General features: G+C 38.3%; 1 protein-coding gene and 1 pseudogene across 4 annotated transcripts in view; one reads left to right on the top strand and one right to left on the bottom strand.

Moving 5' to 3' along the window:
• The first annotated feature begins 9,521 nt into the window (after positions 1-9,521).
• LOC136306353 (pleckstrin homology domain-containing family F member 2-like) lies at positions 9,522-10,381 on the top strand (annotated as a pseudogene).
• Positions 10,382-15,214: 4,833 nt separating this feature from the next.
• NCKAP1 (NCK associated protein 1) overlaps positions 15,215-18,332 on the bottom strand; it is a 130,461-nt gene continuing 127,343 nt past the window's right edge. For all 4 annotated transcript variants that reach the window (XM_066279298.1, XM_066279299.1, XM_066279300.1 and 1 more), the window contains 2 exons: positions 17,881-17,970; positions 15,215-16,681 (listed from right to left, as the gene is read on the bottom strand). In XM_066279298.1, the coding sequence (XP_066135395.1) occupies positions 16,565-16,681; positions 17,881-17,970 (207 nt within the window). In that variant the 3' untranslated portion in view covers positions 15,215-16,564. The remainder of the gene's footprint in view (positions 16,682-17,880; positions 17,971-18,332) is intronic.

Raw genomic sequence — 18,332 nt, 5'->3', positions numbered from 1 at the left:
GAGGGAGACGAAATGACAATTGTTGAGGTTTTGGACTTTGGAAAGATACATGCATACCTTCAGTTTTATTGCGCTTCACAGAAGTCACGTTTTTTACATTGAAGGCACTTCATTGTGGTAGTCTGGAACCAAAACACAATATCTCTGAGGCATGCCTGTTTATAATGCTCCAGGATGAGTAGAATTAAACCTAGAAGTTTATGTTTCTTAACTTTTTTTTCCCATTGATTTTAGAGGGAGAAACACACACACATGCACACACATACACACAGAGAGAATCATCTTGTTCCACTTAGTTGTTCCATTAATTTGTGCACTCATTGGTTGCTTTTCATACATGCCCTGACTAGGGATCAAACCCATAATCTTGGCATGCCAGGACAACGTTCTATCCACCGAACAACCTAGCTAGAGCCTGTTTCTTAACTTTCCTACTGAAGCACTCCTTTTAAGATGAAGTCTTATCTTCCTGACCTATGACGACGTAGTGGATAAAACACTGACCTGGAATGTTGAGGTCGCCTCTTTGAAACCCCAAGCTTGCCTGGTTGAGGCACATAAGAAGCAACTGCTATGAGTTGATGCTTCCCATTCCTCCATCTGTCCCCTTTTCTCTCCTCTCTCTAAAACTCAACAAATAAAATCTTTTAAAAACTTAATGCTGCCCTGGCCGGTTGGCTCAGCGGTAGAGCGTCGGCCTAGCGTGCGGAGGACCCGGGTTCGATTCCCGGCCAGGGCACATAGGAGAAGCGTCCATTTGCTTCTCCACCCCTCCGCCGCGCTTTCCTCTCTGTCTCTCTCTTCCCCTCCCGCAGCCAAGGCTCCATGGGAGCAAAGATGGCCCGGGCGCTGGGCATGGCTCTGTGGCCTCTGCCTCAGGCGCTAGAGTGGCTCTGGTCGCAATATGGCGACGCCCAGGATGGGCAGAGCATCCCCCTCTGGGGGGCAGAGCACCGCCCCTGGTGGGCGTGCCGGGTGGATCCCGGTCGGGCGCATGCGGGAGTCTGTCTGACTGTCTCTCCCTGTTTCCAGCTTCAGAAAAATGAAAAAAAAACCAAAAAACTTAATGCTATTCTTTCATATATATATATATATATATATATATATATATATATATATATATATATATATGGAATATATATATATTTAATTCAGTGAGAGGAGGAGAGGTAGAGACAGACTCCCACATGCGGCCCAACCAGGATCCACCAGGCAAGCCCACTAGGAGGCAATGTTCTGCCCATGTGGGGAGTTGCTCTGCAACCAAGCTCTTCTTAGTGCCTCAGGCAGAGGCCGTGGAACCATCCTTAGTGCCAAGGCCAACTCACTCCAATCGAGCCATGGCTGCAGGAGGAGAAGAGAGAGAGGGAGAGAGAAAGAGAAGCAAGAGGAGGAGGGGTGGAGAAGCAGATGGCCACTTCTCCTATGTGCTCTGACCAGGAATCAAACCTGGGACATCCACATGCCGGGTCGATGCTCTACCATTCCATTATCTTTCTAAATATTTTTTAAAAAATGAGAAGTCATATCAAATCAATCTTTGAAAAAAATCAATGAAAACAGCTGAAACAAAAAAGAGTATTTTCAAAGAAACACTTGCCCACTATAACCAACCCTGAGGACACTGCACATTTTCAAAGGGACACACTACTCTATTCTCTCCTTTTCTGGTTCTCTTTAGAACTTAGGCTATTTAAAATAAAAGGGTTCTATTGTTAATTTTAAGATTGAAAAAAATAAAAGACTCTGACCTGTGGTGGCTCAGTGGATGAAGTGTTGACCTGGAATGCTGAGGTCACTGGTTCGAAGCCCTGGGCTTGCCTAGTCAAGGCACATATGAGAAGCAACTGCTTCTCGCTCCCCCCACCCCCCTTCTTTCTCTCTCCTCTCTCTAAAATCAATAAATAAAATGTTTAAAAAAAGAAAAAGAATGAATCTCCCTGTAATAAATTTCTTCTAAAACTATCTGTGAGATGGAAAAGGCTGATGTCAAGACAGATGCTACAGAAATCTGTTGGCAGAGATGTCCTTTGCTTTCTGTTTAGAGCAAGTAATTATTTTTCTTTGTTCTTGTGGAGAGGCCCTCCAGTGCCCAGAGGAGCATTTATTAGCTTTCTCCCACCCTGCCCTTCAAATAAATAAAATTTTGTAAAGGGTGATAAAACCAGGACCAGATGTAATCATTTAAGCTGGGAATGGAACCATGGCAGTTGTCAGAGCATGTTGTGAGCAGCTTAACCTGGTGTCCCTCCCAAAGAATACAGATGGCACATAGTACATACTCACAAGGTGATCTCCCTCTCACAGGCTCATCCTCTGTACATAAAATTAGGGACCTCTACTTCAAAAGACACCGTAAGGTTTCTATAGGAAGTGAGGCAGAATTCTGACAATAGGTTTTACATAAGGTGGCTTGGAGATTCAGAAGCTACTCTTGAAATACCACACCTATCTTTCAACTGTAAGTTTTATATAGATTGTAAATGTTCAGACTGCTTTTCTGGAAGGCTGTAATGTCTTGCAGCTGAAAGAGTATATCGTTGAGCTGTGTGATCTATTTTTCGGACTGGAGTCATGGTTTTAGTTCACTTGCCAACAAACCTTGGACTTGGGCTTGGATATGACAGGAATAGCAGAACTCACTAAAGAGATCATCAGCTGCTTTCTCTAATCACTTTCTGGGTTCTCTACAACAGAGGTATTTATTCTCCAAGGGTGTTTTGCTATCTTGAAAGCCTAAAAGCCTGATCGGTTCTCACTGTGTGATAAGCTGCCAAGGGAAACCGCCAGTGCGATCATGGAAAGAGACAAAAAGTTACACTGATAGAGGAACATTTCAAGGCTCACTAATCATTAGGTACGGTGACATGAAAAGATCACCAGTCTGGCCTGAGCATGGGAAGAACTTCTGCAAAGGGATAAGATTACTGTCAAGTGTCTCAAAGCTCCTGCCTTTATTTATGAAGTATTGACTCTAGATAGAGGTAAATCACCAAAATGAAAGGGTCATTTCTCTATTTCTGGACAGTGACCTGAGCAGTCACCTTATAATGGCTCCTCTGCTTTGTTCTTGGCAAACTTACATTTCCAGGGGGAAAATAATTATTTTTCTGTAACATGGAACACCTTTTTGATTTATTGCCAATCTCGTCCCTTCAATGTTTATTTATATAACAAGCTCAGATTCTGCATGCTCTCCCCAAATACTACAGACATGTGAATCACCTCACTGGGAGATATCAAAGAAACCACTTCCTCATGTCACTATGGAACTACCTCCACTCCAGGTGCTGGATATTCCCATCTACCTGTGCTTCATAACACTGTGTCTCCAGACACAAAACAAAAGGCATCTTTACCAATCGGGTTCTGTAGCATCTGTCTAGAGATCAGCTTTTTCCACCTCACAGTGTAGGTTTTGAGAGCTCTGCAAGATTGGGAGTTTGATGAAATGGAAAGATGAAATAAATATGGACCCTGACCTCAAGGCCTTCCCAGAATCAAAGGAGACACAGATATGTAACAATTATATTATGTCTCAAAAAGTACTATAATCAAGGAATCTATAAGGTTCAGAAGAAAGAGAGGATAATGTGATAAGAAAAAGAGAGGTAATGTTTGGGCTCACTGTTCACGGTATGATCAGTAACTTGTCAATCAGAATATGAGAACATGCCATTCCAGAGGTAGGAAACAACATGAAGAAAAAGCACAGAGGCTTCCAATGAGCAATTGTTGAAATAGTTCTGGGTATTGCAATGATATTTGAAAATATAAGCTTTATATCTTTTACATCTGTAGTGCATAGTACACAATATACAGTACAAAGCTTATATAGTATATAGCAGTAGTCCCCAACCTTTTTTGGGCCATGGACCGGTTTAATGTCAGAAAATATTTTCACAGACCGGCCTTTCGGGTGGGACGAATAAATGTATCACGTGACTGAGACAAGCTTCAAGAGTGAGTCTTAGATGGACGTAACAGGGGGAATCTGGTCATTTTTTAAAAATAAAATATCGTTCAGACTTAAATATAAATAAAACGGAAATAATGTAAGTTATTTATTCTTTCTCTGCGGACCGGTACCAAATGGCCCACGGACCGGTACTGGTCCAAGGCCTGGGGGTTGGGGACCACTGGTATACAGCACTTAAAATTAATTTTAGCATTGGTTTATGTTAAAGTTACATTAAATAAACCTCTTTCCCATTTAATATAATGTACAGAATTTCAGATGAGAGCTGGAGTTCAGGCTAAGTCCCATTCTCATGAATGTAAGTTCTGTTATGATTCATAAAAATCACAATTCCTTTTTTTTAAATTTTTTTTAATTTATTCATTTTAGAGAGTTGAGAGAGAGAGAGAGAGGAGAGACAGAGAAAGAGAAGGGGGGAGGAGCTGGAAGCATCAACTCCCATATGTGCCTTGACCAGGCAAGCCCAGGGCCTCAAACCGGCGACCTCAGCATTTCCAGGTCGACGCTCCATCCACTGCACCACCACAAGTCAGGCAAAAATCACAATTCTTTGAAGGCAATTTTATAGGCTCTAGAACCAAATAGCCTAATAGTGTCAGAAAAACAACCACCATTTACTGAATGCCTATTATGTGGCAGATCCTAATCTTATCAATTCATATACACAGTTGCATTTACTTTAGTATTCACAATAGTCCTTTGACGTAGATATTCTCCCCATTCTACACTTAGGGAAACAAACTCAGAAAACATGAAGTAATTAGTCCACAAGTGCTAGAGCTGGGATTTAAATACCGGGTGTTTGACGCCATGGCATCATTTCCCACACCCACTCTCTAAATCCTACCAGGGACCAGTAAATGTTCGGAGATTAAGACTTTATACCGTTGAAAGCTGTGGTATGAAAGTGACCTCAGAGAAATGGCGCCATGAGGAGCACTACTGATAAATCTCTCCAAAAGTTCAACAAGTTCTTCAACCAGAGACAGAAAAATCTACCCTTGGAGTGTCTGGAAGTTCCACACACTGAAAACTAAGTGCTATCAACAAAACCACCCTCAGATGCAATTAAGGAAAAGGAAATCGAATATCATGGATACAAAAGACAGAGATGTAGCACAGATAGATGAGGAAAAATCTATAAAGAAAAAATTTAATATATTGGAAACCTTGGAGCTAAATGACAGAGAATTTAAAATAGAAATCCTAAAAATACTCAGAGATATAAGAGAAAACACAGAAAGGCAATTTAGGGAGCTCAGAAAACAACTCAATGAACACAAAGAATATATTACCAAGGAAATTGAAACTATAAAAACAAATCAAACAGAGATGAAAAACTCAACTCCTGAACTGAAAAACGAGGTAACAAGCTTAGCTAATAGAACAGGCCAGATAGAAGGTAGGATTAGTGACACAGAAGATAAGCAACTTGAGGCACAACAGAGAGAAGAAAGAGACTCAAAAATTTAAAAAAATGAGAAAGCCCTACAGGAATTATCTGACTCCATAAAAAAGAATAACATAAGAATAATAGGTATATCAGAAGGAGAAGAGGGAGAAAATGGAATGAACATATTCAAACAAATAATAGATGAGAGCTTCCCAAGCCTGTGGAAAGAACTAAAGCCTCAAATTCAAGAAGCAAACAGAACACTGAGTTTTCTCAACCCCAACAAATCTACTTCAAGGCACATCATAATTAAATTGGCACAAACCAACAACAAAGAAAAAATTCTCAAGGCAGCCAGGGGAAAGAAGAATACAACATATAAAGGAAGGCCTATTAGATTATCATCGAATTTCTCAGCAGAAACTCTACAAGCTAGAAGAGAGTGAACCCCAATATTTAAAGTCCTGAAAGAGAGGAACTTTCAGCCAAGAATACTATACCCATCAAAGCTATCCTTCAAATACGAAGGAGAAATAAAAGCATTCACAGATACAGAAAAGATGAGGGAATTTATCATCAGAAAACCCCCCACTCCAGGAAATACTGAAGGGGGTTTTCCAACCAGATACAAAGAACAAAACAAAACAAAACCACAAGTAAAAGCTCCAAGAAGAACACAATAAAACCAAATTTAAACTGTGACAATAAAAACAAAAACAAGGGGGGGAGGGAGAGAACGGAGATTAACAGTAGCAAAAGATGATGGAATGCAGAAGCACTCATAAGATAGGGTACTACAATGAACATGGTAGGTACCCTATTTATTACTTAATGGTAACCACCCTTGAAAAAACCACCACAGAAGCACATGACTTAAAAAAGGTAGCAACAGAAGAAAGAAGTATGGAATACAAACAAACAAAAACAAATGATAGAAAAACAAAAGAGAAGAATCAAACAAAATATAAAACTAACAGAAAGCAATTTATAAAATGGCAATAGAGAACCCACAAGCGTCAATAATTACACTAAATGTAAATGGATTAAACTCACCAATAAAAAGACACAGAGTAGCAGAATGGACTAAAAAAGAAAATCCAACTGTATGCTGCCTACAAGAAACACATCTAAGCAACAAAGATAAAAACAAATTAAAAGTGAAAGGCTGGAAAACAATACTCCAAGCAATTAACATCCAAAAGAATGAGTATTGCAGGTGTAGCAATACTCATATCTGATAATGCTGACTACAAGACAGCAAAAGTACTCAGAGACAAAAATGGTCATTTCATAACGATTAAGGGGACACTGAAGAAGACATAACAATTCTTAATATATATGCACCAAACCAAGAAGCACCAAAATATATAAGACAGCTACTTACTGACCTTAAAACAAAAACTGACAAAAATACAATCATACTTGGAGACCTCAATACACCGCTGACGGCTCTAGATTGGTCATCCAAACAGAAAATCAATAAAGATATATTGGCCTTAAACGAAACACTAGAGCACCTGGATATGATAGACATCTACAGGACATTTCATCCCAAAGCGACGGAGTATACATTTTTCTCTATTGTACATGGATCATTCTCAAAAATTGATCATATGTTGGGCTACAAGAATAACATCAGCAAATTCAGAAAAATCAAATTTGTACCAAGCATATTTTCTGATCATAAAGACTTAAAACTAGAATTGAACTGCAAAGAGGAAAAAAAACACAGAAAAATGTGGAAACTAAACAACATGCTTTTAAAAAATGAATGGGTCAAAGAAGAAATAAACGCAGAGATAAAAATATATATACAAACAAATGAAAATGACAATACGACATATCAGAATCTATGGGATGCAGCAAAAGCAGTAGTAAGAGGGAAGTTCATATCACCTCAGGCCTATATGAACAAACAAGAGAGAGCCCAAGTAAACCACTTAACTTCATACCTTAAGAAACTAGAAAAAGAAGAACAAAGACATCCCAAAACCAGCCTAAGAAAGGAAATAATAAAAATCAGAGCAGAAATAAATGAAATAGAGAACAGAAAAACTATAGAAAAAATTAATAAAACAAGGAGCTGGTTCTTTGAAAAGATCAACAAAATTGACAAACCCTTGGCAAGACTCACCAAGGAAAAAAGAGAAAGGATTCATTATAAACAAAATCCAAAATAAAATAGGAGAAATCACCACAGATAGCATAAATATACAAAGAATTATTGTAGAATACTACAGAACACTATATGCCACCAAATTTAACAATCTAGAAGAAATGGATAAATTCCTAGAACAATACAACCTTCCTAGACTGAGTCATGATGAAGCAGAAAGCCTAAACAGACCAATTAGCAGGAAGGAAATAGAAAAAACTATTAAAAACCTCCCGAAAAATAAAAGTCCAGGCCCAGACAGTTATACTAGTGAATTCTATAAAACATTCAAAGAAGACTTGGTTCCTACTTTACTCAAAGTCTTCCAAAAAATTGAAGAAGAAGCAATACTTTCAAACACATTTTATGAGGCCAACATAACCCTCATACCGAAACCTGGCAAGGACTGCACAAAAAAAGAAAACTACAAACCAGTATCTCTAATGAATACAGATGCTAAAATACTAAACAAAATACTAGCAAATCGAATACAACAACATATTAAAAAAATAATACATCATGATCAAGTGGGATTCATCCCAGAATCTCAAGGATGGTTCAACATATGTAAAATGGTTAACGTAATACACCATATCAAAACAAAGAACAAAAACCACATGATCTTATCAATAGATGCAGAAAAAGCATTTGATAAAATACAACACAACTTTAAGACACTCAACAAAATGGGTATAGAAGGAAAATATCTCAACATGATAAAGGCTAGATATGATAAACCATCAGCTAACATCATATTAAATGGCATAAAACTGAGGACTTTCCCCCTAAAATCAGGAACAAGACAGGGTTGTCCATTCTCTCCACTCTTATTTAACGTGGTGATAGAAGTTCTAGCCCAGCGGTTCTCAACCTGTGGGTCGCGACCCCGGCCGGGTCGAACGACCAAAACACAAGGGTCGCCTAAAGCCATCGGAAAATATGCCAGTATTTTCAAACGTGGTAAATATTTTAATATACATTCTGCCTATTATATACTGAGGGGAAGGGGAGTTTGAAGATAGACCAGGAAAGAAATTTGATTTAGAACAGGTTAAGCTGTGGAAGATCAAAAAGAAAAAAGTGGAGAAATAAATTAGGATCAGAAAGAGAAAGTAGACATGTGTTAACACAGGAGGTCCAGACCCAGAAAATGGATTTGGTATTGCTGCGGGCTCCCAAAGAAACCACAAGGAGGACCAGACGGAGCAGGCAAAGCATTTATTACTCACCACAGGGCAGCACCGATGGCAGCAGGTTGGGACAGTTCCGAGCCCCACTGGGTGGAGTTGTGGTTTAAATAGCTAAGGCCTGGAGGTTGCTGAAGCAAAACTTTTTGACTATGCGCAAGCAAGCAGGTAAGAGAGTAGGGAGAAAGGTAAATGCTGATATGTATTGTTCCTCCTTGATACATACCTGGTGATTCAGTCCCACTCTTCTTAGTAAAACCTTAAATATTTGAGTAGTTTAATATGAGTGTAGGAGTAATTTAGCAGTTGACAAAGCTAAGAAACTACAGTTCACTGCCTGATAGAAATTAATAATTCTGGACTACATTAAAATTTTAAAATACAACTGATATAATAAAATTATAATCTTTGAATAAACTGTAATCATATATTTTAGAAGCTTGTATGCTATAATGGTAATCTTCAACATAGGCCTTGGTCAAACAGAAATTTCAAAACTCAATCATTGATGATTTGGTCAGGAAGTACACTGTGAATGTGACTCAGCCATACACATCAAGACATGGAAAACACTGGTGTGGAAAGCGCCACACCCACACGTGCACGGAGAGGCCGCCCAGGCAGCTGTAGTGGGGACCCACATAGAGGGTCAGGGGAGACACCTGCAAGTGACTACACCCATCCCTTGCCCACCAGCCACATTCAGATCGCGCTGGCTGTGCAGGGTAACCAGCCACACACCCTAGGCCAGCGCAGGGGAGCAGGCAGAGTCCATGCACTGGACAAGGAGGATTTGGACTTTGGCCTCCAGCGCTGCCACCACTGCCGCTGCTTGGCGGGCTATCAGCGAAAGATGATAGGTGGCTTGGCAAAAGGTGAAGCAGATACTAGATGTACAAGTATAGTACTACTAAACTGTTTTGGAACAGCAAGTCAACATTTAACTATACCCAGACGGGTTTTTATTAGAGAAGTATTCACTAAGTTGTGCATAAAAAATCCCAAAGCAAGGCAGTTTTTCTTAGTTAATGGTCTTCTTGTATATGGCAATACCGTCACCCAGAAGAAAAAAATATAACACACACATTACCCCCCTGGAAAATGTCACTATTGGTCCCATCAAAGATGAGGGAGACTTGAGGAATAGATGGCATATCAAGATGTCAACGAAATCATTTGCAGTTTATGTTGCCATTGACACTGAAACATCAGAATGGATTTAATCACATAAATGTGTTACTGATTTACTCTCCTAAAGTGGGAAGATACCCAGTAATAAACATGCTGCTCTCTTGGTTCCTGATTCTGAGGCAACTGTATGGATGCATTGTCAGAAAGCAAAATTCACATCTGTTGTCATCATCATCGCTGCAAATGGAGTTTTCTTGTTTGTAGACACTGCCCTGAAGACATTTCTTCTTCCCAGCCAGTCTTCTAAGCCTGTGCAGATTTGTGATTTCTGCTATGGACCTGCCTTCTACTGGGAACATGGCCACATGCCAGCCTACTAGATGGGACTCTTACAGTCACTTAAGTCTCCTTTAAATGAGTATCTGATGATGATGATGATAATGATGATAGCAGTGACTAAGTACATATTTTGAAATATTTGATTCAATGTGACTATCTGCAAAGTCAGCTTTGAGGGGAATGTAAATTTCTGAGCCCTCTCTCTTAATTTTGCTCTAGCCAAAAATTTGCCTGAGAAAGTTTTAACCAATGTGCCTCATATTTTCTATAAAAATGTCCTGTTGTCATTCCCCTCAACCTCACCACTGCCACCACCACCCCAACTCCCCACTGTTCTACAGGGATAGCCTATTGCAAATACAGCAGCTAAATTTGGGGTTTCTTATTCTTGTTTAATTTTAAACTATTTTCTTGGAAAAATGTGTTTAGTTAACAAATTATATACTACACATGGTTGTTTATTATATTGTTATATGGAAAAATTAACAGCAAAGAATGATGGAAAAAGGAGTATAGTAGTTAGTTAATATTAACTCTTTTTTTTTTTTTAATTTATTTTCCCCATTTTTCTGAAGCTGGAAACAGGGAGAGACAGTCAGACTCCCGCATGCGCCCGACCAGGATCCACCCGGCACGCCCACCAGGGGGCGATGCTCTGCCCATCCTGGCCGTCGCCATGTTGGGACCAGAGCCACTCTAGCGCCTGAGGCAGAGGCCACAGAGCCACCCCCAGCACCCGGGCCATCTCTGCTCCAATGGAGCCTTGGCTGCGGGAGGGGAAGAGAGAGACAGAGAGGAAGGCGCGGCGGAGGGGTGGAGAAGCAAATGGGCGCTTCTCCTGTGTGCCCTGGCCGGAATCGAACCCGGGTCCTCCGCACGCTAGGCCAACACTCTACCGCTGAGCCATCCGGCCAGGGCAATATTAACTTTTTCTAACCATTCTAATAGTTAAGATACCAGTAACAAAAATACATTATTTGGAAATACTATGACTTTTTAATGTACAAATTGGTGCTTTATCATAATAGCATTGGTACATGAAATAAACCCCTTCCTCCTCACTTTTTAGTTTTTTTAAAAGACACACTGGTGCTGTTTGAGGTGATCAATGTTTATGAATGTATATAATTAGAAAATACTTGTCATCTGACAGTAACAAATAACTAAATCTAGGTTCTTCATTCTATATATATTTTCCATAAAAGTTATGATTATATTTTTTATAGGTACCAAACTATAATCATCAAATATAAATTTTAAATTAATAGGTTATTCTTAGGAATTTGGTTTGAAATTTATCCAATATAGAACTGTCATATTGCATTAGTTTCTATTTTATTAAGATATTTGTAGGCGTGAATTCATTTGCTTTAACATTTCAGATTATCAAATGTCAAAATAACCTGGAGATATTTTTTCTGAACCTATTATGCACCCTGATTGATCAATGTCACCCCATTAAAAAAATTTTCTAGATTGAAAAAATCTTATTAAAATCTTTTAAATATATTAAAATCCTATGACAGAGCACAGATCTACTTAGGCTGCGATTTGGAAAAAATAATATACAAGAATGGTTAAGAAAGATTGGTTAAAATTGACTAGACTTCTATGGAAGTACTGCCTATTTCAGTGTAAAATTATCTTGAATTTACAAAGATAGTGTTATATTTTATAAATTTTTGTAAAGTCCCAAACAATATTTCTATTTCTGTAGAACTGTATGTTTAATCTGTTAATGAAATAATTTTGTAATATATGGAACAAGAGTAGCAATTCCTCTAAATTGTGAACTTTACCAAGCCAGTCTAAATTGCTATTCAGCAATGTTAATTTTTTGCTTTGCTTTGAGGCAGCCATTAAGTTGAAAGTATACTTATTACATAAAACTTGATGAATTTGGCACTACTCTCTTCATTTGTATGCTGCAAATAACTACAGTCTTTCTAATATGAAAAATCAGTCTAAAGATTGTTTTAAATTCTAAATCGTTTGTGTTTAATCCTTTAAATCTGGACATATTGTATATGTTAAGAGAGGTTTGATTCAATGACTTATGACGAAGGATTCTTTGGTTTGGTTAAGGCGCTAACTTTACTGTTAAATTGTGAAAGCATCTGAGATACTGCATACAAGTCTACTGCTTTCCTATATGCCAATGATGAAACTTCAGAAAACGAACTCAAAAAACAATTCGTGTTCATGGATTGGAAGAATCAACATAGTTAAAATAGCCATATTACCCAAAGCAATATTCAAATTTAATGAAATCCCCATGTCATTTTTTAAGAACATAGAACAAAAAATTACCAGGTTCGTATGGAACCATAAAAAAACCCAAAGAGCCAAAGCAATTCTGAGGAAAAAGAATGAAGCCAGAGGTATCACACTACCTGATTTCAAATTATACTATAGAGCCACGATAATATATAAAAGCAGCATAGTATTGGCAGAAAAACAGACATAGAGACCAATGGAACAGAATCAAGAGCCCAGAAATAAAACCACATATATATGTACAAATCATCTTCAACAAAGAAGCCAAAAACACACAATGTAGAAAAGAAAGCCTTTTCAATAAATGGTGCTGGGAAAATTGGAAAGCCACATGCAAAAGAATGAAACTTGACTACAGTTAGGTCCCCAGAACAAAAATTAATTCAAAATGGATCAAAGACTTAAATAGTATAAGATCTGAAACAATAAATCACATAGAAGAAAACATAGGTACTAAGCTCAAGGACCTTGGCCATAGAGAACAATTTATAAATTTGACCCCAAAGGCAAGGGAAGTAAAGGTAAAAATAAATGAATGGGACTATATCAAACTAAAAAGCTTCTGCACAGCAGAAAGAACTGACAACAAAACAAATATGCAGCCAACTAAATGGGAAATGATATTTGCAAACAGCTCTGATAAGTGGTTAATATCCAAAACATGTAAAGAACTCACAAAGCTCAGCAACAAACAAGCAAACAATCCAATTAAAAAATGGTCCTGAACAGACACTTCTCCCAAGAGGACATACAAATGGCCAACAGATGTATAATAAGATGCTCATCTTCACTAGCTAGTCGAGAAACGCAAATTAAAACTAAAGTGAGATATCACCTCATACCTGTTAGATAGGCTATTATCAACAAGACAGGTAATAACAAGTGTTGGAGAGGCTGTGGAGAAAAAGGAACCCTCATTCCCTGCTGGTGGGACTGCAAATTAGTACAACTTATGGAAGAAAGTATGGTGGTTCCTCAAAAAAGAATTACTATATGACCAAGCAATCCTTCTACTGGGTAACTACCCCCAAAACTCATAAACTTTGGTATGTAAAGACACACGCACCCCCATGTGCATTGATGCATTATTCACAGTGGCCAAGACATGGAAACAACCAAAGTGCCTCTCTCTCTCTCTTTCTTTGACAGAGACAGAGTCAGAGAGAGGGACAGAAGGGACAGATAGGCAGGAAGGGATAGAGATGAGAAGCATCAATTCATCACTGCGACACTTTAGATGGTCACTGATGGCTTTCTTATATGTGCCTTGACCAGGGGGCTACCACAGAGTGAGTGACCCCTTGCTCAAGCCAGCAACCATGGGGTCATGTCTATAATCACACGTTCAAGCCAGTGACCCAACACTCAACTTGATGAGCCCATGCTCAAGCCAGATGAGCCCACACTTAAGCCAGCAACCTAGGGGTTTTGAACCTGGGTCCTTCATGTCCCTGTCTGACACACTATCCACTGTGCCACTGCCTGGTCAGGCCAAAGTGTCTCTCTCTCTTTTTTTTTTTTTCCCTGAAGCTGGAAACGGGGAGAGACAGTCAGACAGACTCCCGCATGCGCCCGACCGGGATCCACCCTGCATGCCCACCAGGGGCAGCGCTCTGCCCACCAGGGGGCGATGCTCTGCCGCGACCAGAGCCACCCCAGCGCCTGGGGCAGAGGCCAAGGAGCCATCTCCAGCGCTCCGGCCATCCTTGCTCCAATGGAGCCTCGGCTGTGGGAGGGGAAGAGAGAGACAGAGAGGAAGGGGGGGGGTGGAGAAGCAGATGGGCGCCCCTCCTATGTGCCCTGGCCGGGAATCGAACCCGGGTCCCCCGCATGCCAGGCCGACGCTCCACTGCCGAGCCAACCGGCCAGGGCCCAAAGTGTCTCTTGATAAGAGGATTGGATAAAGAAGATGTGGTACATATGTATAACAGAATACTACTCAGCCATAAGAAATGATGATATAGTGACATTTACAACATAGATGGACCTTGAGAACATTATACTGAGTGAAATAAGTAAATCAGAAAAAGCTAAGAACTCTATGATTTCACACATAGGTGGGATATAAAACTGAGACTCACGGATAGATAAAAGTGATTGGTTACCAGGGGGAAGGGGAAGTGGGGGAGGGGGAAAGAAAGGGTGGGGGGTAAGGTGTAAAGAGGGACAAATATAAGGTGACCAAAAATGACTGACTTTGGGTGATGGGTATACAACTTAATGAACAGTTCAAATGCTATAAAAATGCTTACCTGAAACCTATTGATCAATGTCACCCTGCTAATTTTCTAAATAAAATTTAAAAATTAAAAAAAAAGAGCAAAACATCTGGTTAGTTTTTAAATCAAATGAGCTGCTCTACCCTCCATGTGAACCAATAGCCAACAGACCCTTTATGTCTTTCTCATTCATTACTATGCAGTTCTCAACAACAGTCATTAGTTCCATGATCACTCCATTCCCCCCGTCATTCTTTCAAGAAACTCTGTCCATCTGTTCACAGACACAGTTAGCAAGCTGATGTCACAGTACTTCCTTTTAGTTCTTAAAATTTTTTAATGTTATATAATTTTATTTTTTTAATATTAATATTTTTTCTAATGGAATGTTTTTCAAAACATTTAAACAAACCTTGAAATAGATGACCTAGTATCAAATGTTAGACATTTCTAAATGAAACAAAAATTTTAAATAAAACTCTCATATTATTGAATTAATTTCTGAGGATCTCAAAGAAATTATTCAAAATGTGATACAGTCTAGTGTTTATTTTATGTTATGGCAGGTACACTTGAATTTCAAAAATTTAAAACATATAAAAAGTGGTTAGGGTCTAACATTTGTATCAACAGTTGATAAGTGTCTAAGATTATTTATTATACAGCAGGATACAATGGTAGTGCTAATGCCAATAGGGCACCATGGAAGTTAATCTAAAAATTATCACTAGGCTTTATACAAGCAACAACATATGTTGCTGTTTTATAATTTCAGGACATAGTCTGCTAATGCTAAGCAGTTCTTTTTTTTTTTTTTTTTTTTTAAATTTTTATTTATTTATTTTTTTACAGAGACAGAGAGTGAGTCAAAGAGAGGGATAGACAGACAGTAACAGAGAGAGATGAGAAGCATCAATCATTAGTTTTTCATTGCGCATTGCAACACCTTAGTTGTTCATTGACTGCTCTCTCACGTGTGCCTTGACCGCAGGCTTTCAGCAGGCTGAGCAACCCCTTGCTGGAGCCAGCGACCTTGGGTCCAAGCTGGTGAGCCTCACTCAAACCAGATGAGCCCGCACTCAAGCTGGCAACCTCGGGGTCTCGAACCTGGGTCCTTCCGCATCCCAGTCCGACGCTCTATCCACTGCGCCACCACCAGGTCAGGCTTTTTTTTTTTTTAGAGAGGAGAGGGGAAGAGAGAGAGAGAGAGAGAGAAAGAAGGGGGAGGAGCAGGAAGCATCAACTCCCATATGTGCCTTGACCAGGCAAGCCAGGGTTTTGAACCGGCAACCTCAGTGTTTCCAGGTTGACGCTTTATCCACTGCGCCACCACAGGTTAGGCGCTAAGCAGTTCTTTAACATCTTTAATGTTATACAGTGTTATAGTATTTAGTTTGGCAAATGTTTCAAAATAAAGTAGAAATGTATTCATAACATCACAGAAATGCACATCCAGTTTTGTTTTTAATAAGAACCATAGGTACAGATCAGAACTCTTCCCTATATGAAATAATTTACACACAGATGAATGCTGTATCACTATCTAAAATAATCACTAAATACAATTCTTTTTCAGAAATAAACAAGCAAAGGTCTTTTTCATTATCAAATATCAAAAACATAGAGATAATGTATATTTTTCAAACAAATGATACTCTAAAATCATAGGATTAATTTCTGTGACTTCAGTCAATGTGCAACCTAGATCAACCAAGTATATTGTAGTACAACCATAGGAAGAAACCAATGATCAGAAAATACAACCATATGAAAGAAATTTATAATCCACAAAACTTTTTCAGGCCTTAAGGTAAAATAGCTCCACAGTTTACAGGTAAAACAGAGGCAACAAAAAAGCGTGCTTGTCTTCAATAAGTAGATACTTTATGCAGAAGATGTAACACTTTGCTTGTAGACAGCATGGTATGCATTTCTCAGCAATACATAAGGAAAACAAGATTCCAAAAGATCCATTGTTAGGAATGGGGATTCCTGCACAATCTGAAAAATTCCAAAATGCATCAGAATTCAAACTATTTATTATGAGAACATTTACTGACAACTAATAAACAATCATTTTATATTGTTCTTATTAGAAATAGTCACAAATTATTTCCCTTTTGCTTTAAAATCTGAAAGGTAAATGTGCCACAGTGTACGTTCTCACAAACCAATTGATCAACAGAAACACACTGACACTTTCATTGCCTTCAACAATGTATTAGATATAAAAGAGAATACAAACATTTAAAATGTGGGCCGTATCTTGAAGTCTAACTGGGGACCCAAGACTAAGCTAGAAAACCAAATCAAATATAAAACCAACTATACTTAAGTGTGAAAAGCTGTAAGTTCTAGAGGAGTTCAAAAGGAAAGAAAGATTAATAAATGCAGGCAGGCCAGACATAGCAGGAAAGTCATTCTGGAAAAAGATTTGTGCTATGGGGTATCCTGAATCATTAGTTTAGACACAGACATCTGCAGGTAAAGGAGATTCTCCTAAGTGAGGGAAAAGGCTACATAGTAGAAATAAGCATGGCTGGTTCATGGAAATGAAAAGAAGGAACTAAATATAGAGAATTACAGAAAATTAATTGGAGGAATGGAGTTAGACTACAGAAAACTGGAAAAGCTGAAACTAATACACTAGGAAAATGTAAGACTCAAGTGTTTCCCAACAGGTTGAAAATCTACTTATAAAGAATACCTTATAGGTGATGCTAATTAATTTTGTTGTTTTCTGATATTATCATATTGTAAAGCACAGGTGATTGTCATTCTTTCAACAATTTTAGAAAGTGTGTGGCTTGGGTGAACGGAGCACAAGGAATCAAAATAGCACCTCAAAAACTGAGACTAGTGGACATAGATAAAAGTGAAATGGTTACCAGGATGAGGGGGATGTCGGGCAGGGTGTAAAGAGGGACAAATATAAGGTGACAGAAAATTATTTGACTTTGGGTGATGGGTACATAACAACATAATCAACAGTTCAAATGCTACAGAAATGTTTACCTGAAACCTATGTATTCTTATTGATCAATGTCACCCTGGTAAATATAATTTTCTAAGTAATAAATAAATAAAAAAATAAATGTATCTCAGCTCTTACTGTTACTTAATCACTAAAATGCCAAGAAAAGACTATTGGGAATGACTGGAACTTCTTTGTTGTCAATAAAAATAAAAAAGAGACTTACCATATCTAGCAGTAAATAAACAGATTCTCTATTTCTTGTTGTTGTTTTATCTGTCTCCTGGCCAATTTTCAGCAGACTGGAGGATGCAAGCTTAAAAGTATACATACATTTTAAATAAGTGTTTTAAATAATATGTTCATCAGTTACTTGTTTATTTTCAGTATGCTTCAACTTATAACACATTTCAATCATTCAACTGCTTATATAAGCAATTAAATAACAAGATAAACAGATTCTTTACATTCAAGCAATAATTTAGAGAGTTGTTAAGGTATAAACAGACACAATAATAAATGTAATTAAATATTCTTATTGGTCTTTAAAACTGATTTTTTATTTTTCAGGACAAGCCTTTTTTTGGAAAAAAAATGATTTATCTGTATTAACTATATATCTTACTTCCCAAATAAAATCATTTCTCACTGAGTATAAATTAATGGGACTGACATTAA

This window comes from Saccopteryx bilineata, chromosome 5 (assembly GCF_036850765.1).
Source record: "Saccopteryx bilineata isolate mSacBil1 chromosome 5, mSacBil1_pri_phased_curated, whole genome shotgun sequence".
NCBI classification, from domain to species: Eukaryota; Metazoa; Chordata; class Mammalia; order Chiroptera; family Emballonuridae; genus Saccopteryx; species Saccopteryx bilineata.
This window is presented reverse-complemented; position numbering and strand designations above follow the sequence as displayed.